The 10838-nt window shown below is 33.9% G+C and overlaps 1 protein-coding gene across 1 annotated transcript in view; it reads right to left on the reverse strand.

Annotated features, from left to right (window-relative positions):
• Positions 1-4025: 4025 nt before the first annotated feature.
• Positions 4026-10838, reverse strand: part of LOC107294434 (carbonic anhydrase 3-like) — a 22747-nt gene continuing 15934 nt past the window's right edge. The window contains exons 5-7 of the mRNA XM_015823665.1: positions 10311-10376; positions 9293-9448; positions 4026-4581 (exon numbers count right to left, since the gene is read on the reverse strand). Of these exons, the coding sequence (XP_015679151.1) occupies positions 4462-4581; positions 9293-9448; positions 10311-10376 (342 nt within the window). The 3' untranslated portion in view covers positions 4026-4461. The remainder of the gene's footprint in view (positions 4582-9292; positions 9449-10310; positions 10377-10838) is intronic.

Below are 10838 nucleotides of genomic sequence, written 5' to 3' on the forward strand. Positions count from 1 at the left end.
TCAATGCATTTCAGTATGTGGCACAGAATTTTAGTACTTGGAATATATAATCCATGTGTCTATCAAAGATAATTTTAAAATGAATTTATTAAGTTAGAGTGACTAAATATAGGCTAAATTCAAACTCCATGTTTCACTACCAAACGGCTTCTGGAGAAGTGAAGAGCACTGTTTTTATTACATTTCATTGGTCTAATTAAAGATATTTAAGCCAAGATATCATCAACTATATCTAGGAGACTTTCTATCCATTTGGACAAGCTGCTCACCCAAATGTAAAAATTGGAAAGATCACAACTGAATAAAGCTGAGATTTTATTCTTTCCAGCTAAAATGACTACAATAATAATAACATTCTTATAACTGAAATTATACAGGAGGATAAATATTCCATGATGAATGGTTGCCAAAAATATGACAAATTTGCATTCCCATGTAAGTAGTAAACTACTTTTGCACTGATACAAATGGGCCTGTTTCCAAATGTTAATTTAAAAAAAAAAAGCATTTCGCATATAGGTCTTTCAGAAATCCTTGAAATACCTATTATTTCTTCTTTCCAGAAGCAAGAAAACTCAGCATTAGCATAATTCAGTGAAGGGACACAGGGCAGAAAACATCCTGCAGCCAAGAAGGCTCCACACACACATTTGCACTACTCAGGTGACCCTGAGGACACAGGTAAACCTCCAAATGGTTTCAATGACTCTCTAAAGCAGGGGTCTTCAAACTTGGCCCTTTTATGACTTGTGGACTTCAACTCCCAGCGTGCCTGGCTGAGGAATTCTGGGAGCTGAAGTCCACAAGTCATAAAAGGGCCAAGTTTGAAGACCCCTGCTCTAAAGGAATGCAAATGATCATCTGTCTGTAAGCACTCCCCACCATTTAGTCAGAGCTGAAGAAGCTTCTTGGATGAGAAGTGAAATGTCTTCAAAAGACACACAAGAAAGTCCAGTTGCCTCCTGAGAAAAGCACATTTGGGACAACCATACCTGGATGACTGAGAATCTCCATAGACAGTTCTAAAGCAATTTTTTCTCTAGTTAAGATCTTCTATAGTGTGTACATATACTCAAAATATCTTTGATCTACATACCTTATAAGATCTATGTAACCTTGTAGGTCTTGCTCTTAGCCTGTTCAGGTCCAAGTGACTAGTGGTTTGCTGTAACATGCTAGCTTTAGGCTAATAAACAATCATTTGGACGAGCTCCAGTTGTTGGTTTCTTTAATGAGTTATTTTGTCAAAATAGGGGCTTATCAGATTGGCAGATGGAGCCAAGGTAAGCAGATGGGGCAATACCTTGGAGGACAATATCTCAACTCAAAATGACATTGAAAAGGCATGAGCATTCAATAATATCCAAAGGTTGATAGTCCACTCTGACCAGTCTAAGGTCCTACATCAAATATATAAGCATAGGAAAAGAAAACTGTGTCTATAAGAAAGAACTAAGAGTACTAATGTGCAACCTGTCAGCACATTTGACCAGATCCACATATTGTATTGTTCAAACTAAGTATTACTGGTATATTGTATTCTGCCTATAATACAGGAATCTCCCCAGACTGCTTGCCTTCCCTTGGGTACAGATAGATAAGATTCCATGGAGCTTGGGGGGGGGGGTCAGTCCTGGATCTCTTGTGGTTGCGTAATGACTCAAGACTAATTCCTTGCTTGATCCCTCCTCCCTGTCTGGCTGGGAGAACACCACCAGAGAATATGAGTGCGCTGTGAGATGCAGCATCTTAAAGGCCAATGCAATATGGGTCTATATTAAGTTTTGAATCCACACTGCAGATTGTTCCAGTGTACTGTGCCTTGATTAGTCTGCAATAGGAGTAGAGGGTGGCACCAGATTTTACAAGGAATATGGAGAAGCTGTCAAAATGATAATAGGACTGGAAATCACATCCTATAAGGAAAAGTTAAAGAAGCAGGTATATTTACCTTATAAAAACAAGCCTAATAGGAAATCTAATAGTACTTAAGAAATATGTGAAATATTTCACATACAAGAAAAGGTGGATCTGCTCTTTTTTGAAACTGAGCAAGGACCAGTGGCTTGAATTGGGGATGACGAGGACATTCAAGCAGAATATGATGATGGTACGTTTTATTTAACAGATTAAAAGTCTACCTATAATTTCTCACTGGTGAAAGTTTTCAAATAGGTGTCGATGGTCTCCTTTCTTCTTGACGTTTGTAATATGTTTGGTTTTGTACAAATGGAAATGTAGCAATGGTGAATGCAAAGGCTACAGGAGGATTGTGTTTGAAAAAGCAGAAGAGGTGACAATAAGCAAAATTTTGGAATTGCAGTGTAGATTCCCAAATTTTGTTCTTGATCAAGTCATCAAAAACTGTAGGGACATAAAATTTATTTATGATTGTCGCTTTAGAAAAAGCAGATGATTTAGCAAATAGGCTTGATTTATAACGTATTTTCAGCAAATGTGGAGTTGAAATTTGGTTGCTAAATGTGGATTATAAATAATTATAATATATTTATAAATAAATGTATTTTTCCTCACCTGTGGGGAGAATCTGACAGGCAGTATTTAGAAGGAAATTTCTTAAAGGTTTAACTTACTAAAAAAAATGAAAACTGTCCTATGGAGTAAAATCAAATAAACAAGTATGGACAATTTTTGTGACCTGTCACCTTGTAATTTTTTGGTTTTTCCTTTTTGTTTTTAAAATAGTCCATGTGCATTGTCTGTTGATGGAGGACACTAAACTTAGATTTCAATCTATTTAAAAAATCCACCAAGCATACTTTTTAGGACTTCAAAAAAAAAATGGTCAGAAAAAAAAAATCTGAAAATGTTGGTTCTGAAAGAAATAGATTTATTTTTGTTGTTTTACAAAAGCAAGTATATTGCCATCATACAGTACAATTTGAATTGCTTTTCTTGCAAAGCAAAACCCAAAGCTTGAAAGAAAATCAACCCAGGCCAACATTTCATTAATAATTAATGCAAAGACAAATTGATTTTATTTTTAATTTGGAAGAAAACAATCCATTAACCAATATTTAAAATTGGAAGAAAATGCTCTGAAGCTTATAAGTTACTAATTATATATACATAGGAGATATAAAAGGTTTTTTTTTTCAAAAATTTAATTGACATTGAAAAGTCCGGATTTATTATATTTTCCATTTCATAATTGGTTTCAAATCTAAAATGAGATGCCTGTGTAAATCTCATTGCATTATGAAATTTCTTCCCATTTATAACAGCAATTCTGAATATAATGCACACTATCTGCATTGCCACAAAATGAATGACTAAATAATCAAATCAGGATAAGATCAGAATATTACTTTTTGGGATGCTACAGAACAATACAGCACAACTAAAAACTGAATACAACATACTTTTTTCCCCTTTCAAGAAAAAAGTGTGCTTTTAATTCTCTGAGATTATCTTCATATTAAGCAAATCTAAGATGTTCAAAATATTCATAGTTATTAACGTGAAATAAACTTTCACAATTAAGGATAAAATATAAGTTTTATATCTCATCCTGTCTTCTATTTGAAGATATTAATTTATATTTCAAGAAGGATAAATAAATACTGTAAATATATTAATATGTTGGGGGTTTCTTTTTTATTATTTAACCGCACATATTTTCTCAAAGTCAAATTTCCTAAAATTAAGGAAATTTGGTATAAAAATAGAATTGAATGTTTTTTTTCTATGACCTTTAAAGGCATATAGGATTATTGTTGAAAAAAATCCTCTTTCACCAATTTCAACTGGTATACAAGGTAGTTGGAATTTGAGCAGTTTTAAATTAAGAACATTTTAATAAATTGTGAAAGGGGAAAAGAAAAATATTTCAAGATTACATAAAGCTGGTTTGGTTATCACTATAATATGGGGAAATTATAGCAACTCAGCAAGTGCATAGAGATATGGTTTGATGGCTTCTCCTTCCAGTGGTAATGGCTAAACAAATCACAGAACTTTTATCATTATATCAGATAAAAGGCTTTTTGCAATACTCATAAGCCAGATTCTGAAGTTAAAAACAAGACTTGTCTTCTTAGACACATTATAACTGCAATACTCAGATGTCTGTTAGCTGCAGTCCCACACATGGAAAAGACATCTGGTTGCAGAAAACAGTTTAGCCAGGGCAGTTGGCAGGAACAGCCAAATGAGCAAGGCTGAGCAAGGAAGCATTTGATACATGCTGCTCAGTCTCTGTAACATCATGGAGTAGTATATGACATCTGAAGAGAGAGGTCCAACGTATCGATAGACAAATTAAAGTTTTACTATAATTATTTTTCCCCCTCAAGAAGTTAGATTCATTTAGTAAGTTGTCCTGCTTCATTGCTTAAAACTTTTGGCTCAACAGCACAGATCCAGAGGAAGAACCACCTGTATACAACATGAGTGTAAAACCTTAGATCTTCATGACTCCTCTTTACTCCTGTAAAGGTTCTATTGACATGTTGATCGTATCATCCTGTTATTGAGAGGCTGAAGAGGCCGCCAGTTGTCTACTAAAGGACAATGAATATCTTCTGCGCTATTGCTAGAAAGGCTACGCAGCTTTAACATCTATGAAAAGGAAAAATAAAGATGTTCCTAAGACAAATTTAGTTTAAAATGATCTTAAAAAGCATTCAAAAGATACTAGAATGATAATTTCCTAAAAATTGCCAGAGTTTGTTCAAGGAAAAAATGCAATAGAACCATTGTTGTATTTGTTCTGTAAAGTTCTGCTTAGCTTATTTTCTAGTGAACTTCTCACCCAAGTAGAAATGAACTCTTACCTGTTACTTATTTGATTCTTTTTTAACACATTCTATAACTATCCAGTCGTCTATTCTAGATTAGATTTAGATTAGACTAGATTTTTTCTGAGTGCTTCTTTCTCTAATAGAATTAATGAAGGATAGTGTTGTTGTCTAAATAAAAAAACTCTTTTATCTGTTAGAAAGAATAATATTTCCAACCACTTTTATGAGACTGAATTAAAATATGAGATTCAAGATATGCAAGCTTTGGACTTCCAGTTTGTGTCATAGCGACACGGCCAAGGGATTGCAAGGCTCCATACCCCATGGTTGGTTTCGCCCTGCCAGGGAACCCTAAATGGGTCTAAAGTCATCCCAGAGAGGTGGTAAAGAAGGAGGGGACCCCTGTCGATCATGGAAAGATGGCAGTCGATCCGTTTGATCTGGGGAAAGCCCTCCAAACTGGCAAGAGAAAGGCTAGCAGCACTTCCATGACTAGCTAAGACAACTGAAGCAAAAAAAAGCACCAACTAGAACAGATTGTGAACACCGTGTTTGGAATTGGGTGAGAATATCAATATTTTCTCTTCTATTTTACAACTGGATTGCCTGGAAAAGACCCCCAAGAAGCAAAAAAAAAACACCTCCGAAAGTAAGAAGGAAAGGGATTGCAGCCCCACTCTTCCATAGAAAGCGGCATTTTAATTTTTATGGGGGACAGAAATATATTGAAGTAGAACTAATAAAAAGCTATAGTTTGGACAAACAAAACTGAGGAAATTGTTAAGATTTTCTCTTTGAAAGAGTATTGGGATGAAACTAAAAAAAATTTTTTTTTTGTTTTAAAAAGTCGAAAAATGAATATCTAATGACATCTAGTGGTGGATTAGAGTATAGCACTACAACTGTCTTGACTGAGAAACTGGCAAGATGTCCAGAAACAGATAACAACTTGTTCCTTTGATCTCCAGTGACTCTTAGTTTAATAGAGAACAGCTGGGAACAGAGGAAAATACGTTGGGTTATCTACCACAGAGTGAGAACTACAATTGTTATAAAAACTGCTGACCTTCCTGGATTATAAACATCTACTGAGCTTTGATTTTTAAGCTTAAGAACTATTTCCAGAGAAAGAAAAACCTTGACTTTTGGCTACTTTTTTAGGGGCTCTTGGACTTTCTTAGGTGGTTGAATATTTTGGACTGCAAACTTTGACTGATTGATAATTGTTGGACCCCTGAGCAGAAGAACTGTTATAAAATATTGCTTTTAGTGGTGGATTAACAACTGGGAACACATTGGATTATAAAGGCCATACATAAAGACCATAAGAACTATACAAGACTTTGCTGCATGGACCTTAAGACTGGTTGTATTAGATAGGGCTAATACTCAAGGATTATGATATTTTTGATAGAATATCTGGAAGGGGGAGATAAAATGGATGCTGCATATCTAACCAAAAGTGGTAGAAAACCACATTCAACATTCTCATCTAAAGCCCCCAGCCCGGTACATCAGGAATCTGTAGGAGTGACACCTCAAGACAAGGCAAACACTTCCAGGAGGAAATCCATGCTATACTGCAATCAATTCAAAGACAATTCTTTCACATAAAGACACAAGAAAAAACATGATGAGAATAAAAACAATCTAAACAGCATAAATGAGCAAATTCTTAATCTAAGCTTACAATTAAAAAACTCTCAGAAAATGAGGACAAAGAATGAACAAACAAGTCAGAAAATAGAACATAAACCAGAGGAAAATGACCAAACATTGGAGCTACAAATAAAGAAAATTACAGTCTGGTACAGGCAAAGAAAAGTCTACAAATGTTTTGTTATAATACTGGAAATGGAAAAGGCACCTTATCTTTCGGGACTTCAAAATATACCCGAGGACAAGAAAGAAGATCTGATAAAATGGATTATAGAGTTGTCAGGAGAATCACTAGAGTTTGGGAGAGAAAAAATGAAAAGAGAAGTTGAAGGAGAAGAAAAGTGGGAGTGGTTTAATGAATACAAATGGGCAAAATTCCCCCTCAAAAATACTCCATCTAAATTGTCTCTCCCTTTCCAAACAACATCCATAAAAATACAGAAAAATTCCTTGGTGATTTGAATACACTGACTTGGAAAGTGGCTTGGCAAAGGAAGAAGGCTAGAGTTAGGCTTAAGAGAACAGATTATTTGACCTACCAGATGGGGTATTACATGACCAAACATTTGTTTGAATATGATTAAAAGAATAGATAACTTTTGGATATAAATGGATTTTATAGTAAGAGGGATATGATTTATAATTAAAATAGCACTTTTTTATGATATGGGAAATGTAAAAATATTGGGATGGCTTATGTAAGTGAAAATGTCTGGACATTTAAATGCAACTAACTTTGAGAAAATCATAACTGACAAGAATATTTTGAATACTGATGGGAAACTAAATTTAAATAAGAGCTTGAAAAACAGGATCTACATTGATTCAATAAGAAGACCTTAATTGCAAATACAACTGAAACATAAGCTGGTTAGAAAAGATGTTATATACTGATATTATTGTTATTTGTATAAACACTAGAAAAATGTCTATATCTAATTTTGTTTGTCTCAATAGTATCAAGAACTGTATTTGCTTAATGCTGGTAAAATGAGAATATTACTGGAAGAAGAGAGAATCAAGGAAGTATATTACTATCTAACATGTTAACTATGAATTATAGAAATTAATTACTATTAATCATTGTTAAATATGTGAACTCAGACAACACTTTGTTTACCAAGCACCAAAGATTGTTACTGTAAAAAACCAATAATATAGATACAGATATAGAGATATAGAGATAGAGATATAGATATACAGATACAGATACAGATATGCAAGCTTTATTAAGTCCATTAAAAAAAGATCTTATTTTGAAAAAAACATTGTTGTATTGATTTAAGGTGGATGTGCACTTTATGTTTATAAGGTATCTGAGGGACTTGGAGCTTCTTTATTTTTTTAATATATAAGTACTATAGAGTTTTTCCTTATAGGACTTATGTCAAAGGTAACACTGATCAGGTGATCTCCCATTGCTGCAAGAAAGGAGCTTATCTGCTGATAAAAATCTCCTCATGGCAGCACTGCTTCCTAGAATGTCTATGTAAATTTTAATGTCATGTGATCAGTTGGACACTTTAATAAGGACCGGTAAAAATGGGGCCTCTTGGAGTTTAGCTCTACTCCATTTACTTGAAAAATAAGATATCCTCCCCTAATTCTCTTTATAGCATCACAAAGTAAGTGTAATTGCCAACCTCCTGTTTTTATTGAACAAAAAGGGTTTTAGCTGGAATTCATTTAATGCTATAAAGTCCATTAGGAGCAAGTCACTCCAGACTTCATAGTGGAATTCTTCTATCTCCCTGCTTGAAAGATACAAAAGCTAAGACAGTTTTGGGATGCATCATATAAAGCTTTGTATCAAAAACACATGAAGTCATTATTCTGCATCCCTCTGTGCTGTTGAAGCCACATTTGAAATGCTTTGTAGGAGTCTGAACACTGCATTTTCAGAAGAAAACTAACAAATTAAAATCCTCAAAGGAGACAGAGGAACTTGAAATTAAAGGAACTTAAGAGTTAAATCTGGCAAAAAGAAGACTAAGGGGAGATATGATATCAGTGTTCAGGTACATATAAAAAGATGGTATAGAAAGATGGTCAGGGATTATTTTCCATACAAATTGGATCAGAAATACTGAATACAAGTTGTAGCTTCCTAGATTTCACAATTATAAGAAAATACTTCCTGATGTTAAGATCCATACCTAACACAGTGAAATAAGACCACTTACTGAGGGCACAAGTTTGTTTAAGAAGTGGTTTAACTGATTTTCTTACCACTTGCAGAATAATGGATTAATTTCTAACTCCACAATTCTATGATGCTATACAGGTAGTCCTTGACTTATGACCACAATTGAGCCCAAAATTTCTATTGTTAAATGAGAGAATTGTTAAGTGAATTTTGCCCCATTTTATAACCTTTATTGCCACAGTTGTTAAATGAATCACTGCAGTTTTTAAGTTAGTAACATAGTTTTTAAGTGAATCTGGCTTCCCCATTGACTTTGCAAGTCAGAGGGTCATAAAAGGTGATCACATGACCCCAGGACACTGCAATCGTTGTCAAGCATCCAAATTTTTATCACATGACCATGGGATGCTGCAATGGTCATAAGTGTGTAAAAGGGTCATAAGTCATTTTTTTCAGTGCCATTATAACTTTGAACAGTCACTAAATGAACTGTTGTAAGTCAAGGACTACCTGTAAAATGCTCTTAGGTCCTTGCTTATCATTCTGATTCATTTGCTTTAGAAATTGTCCAATATTTCTCATGAATACAGCAGCACAATATATCAGAATCATGTATATAATTTATGGTAAAGCAAGATTATACTTACTAATGAACACAAGCATATTTAAACTTGCATAATGTATATATATATAAAAGAAATAACTACTCTAATTTCTAATTTACCTGCTGTTCATCAACAGTTATAGGCTCTTTCATAACAATCCAGGTAACACACTCTTCACATGGAGGCATTGTAAAAGAACCTTGATAAGTAAAGTAACTTCGATTTTGAGGGAAGAGGATAGATGGATCAAAGTTTGGAAAAGGAGCCTCTTTTCCCTTAAATAAATCAGAAATAACATAATTAAATTCAGTGGCAGAGACAAAAAAGGTCTCTACAAAAGATTTATTACAGCTGGATAATGATGATCACTGGTATAGATAGCTTCAAGGTGTAGTTGAGATCACAGAATAATAAAACTAATAAACATTTTATTCTAATATCTATCATCAGTCAAAAGATATTCCAGATTTACCTAACATTAGATATCTTGACTTTATTAAGTCTGCATTGATTTTATTAAGTATCCCCAAGTAGTTTGAAATCTGGATCCATAATAAAAATGAATATTAGTCCAAATTGCTTCTTCTGACCAAAAATCCCCCAACTTTCAATTTAAAGGCAATAAAGAGAATCTCATAAGCAAAATCAATTGAGAAGGTTTACTTCTGAATCAAGACTGCTGTGTCTAGAAAATCTTCCTTTAAATAATCTCTTACTTGCTCCACTCTCATTAAACTTCCCATGGGAAGTTGTCAGTTATCCTGTTTTAAAAGATTTGTTACAATGTTCCTATTGTCCATATGTTTCACGCTAGTTCTCAGTACTAGTTGTTGCTAGTTGTAGCTACAGAAGATTCACATCTCACTCATAACCATAACCTTGTTCATTTCATACTGCTTGACATTTTGTGTAAATACAGTCATTGAGCTTCATAAGCATGACATGGCTTAGTATGATGTGTGAAGCCAGCTAACTGTCTCATTCAATAAATCACAATTAAGCATACTGTAGTTTGGCGTATGTTCATAATATCATATTTTTATGCATTATCTAAGTATGTTGACTCCCTTTATTGAAACATATTAGATTGACCATGTTAGAAAGCTTTGGTACTGACTAGAATGTTCTTTTACATACCTTTGTTTTAATAGCATCTATTTCTTCAATAATTCTTTTCATCTCTGGCTTAGGGTTTTTTCCTACCTGTCATGCAGAAAACAGACATTGAGCAGGCATGAAAGGTGATTATCTCTCAAATTACAATAGTATACAGAATTAATTGTTAACTATCCCATATGTCCGTTGAAGTAGCAACATTTGGGGAATATCTTACAACTTCTACCAGTAATACTAAGTATACAAACAAAAAGAGAATAACATTTGCCTGATTGGTTGGTGTTATTTAATGATGCTCTATTTTGCACGACTGTAGTATGGTTTTAATTTCAGTGAGTGTTTCTGGACTTCAGAAAACATTTTGGTAGTGGTGCTGAACGTGAAAAATAATTGAAAATATTCACAAATTCAACTTTGACTAACTGGTGCTCTCCAGCTGTGTTTGACTACAGATCCTGCAGTCTTCATCCATTATAGTTCTTTATATTTTCAGACTGAGAATAATGGGAGATAGCAATAGTGTCAAGTGTCTGATTAACGAAACACTAG

The sequence above is a fragment of the Protobothrops mucrosquamatus genome, unplaced genomic scaffold, assembly GCF_001527695.2.
Source record: "Protobothrops mucrosquamatus isolate PMUCROS unplaced genomic scaffold, P.Mucros_1.0 scaffold1944, whole genome shotgun sequence".
NCBI classification, from domain to species: Eukaryota; Metazoa; Chordata; class Lepidosauria; order Squamata; family Viperidae; genus Protobothrops; species Protobothrops mucrosquamatus.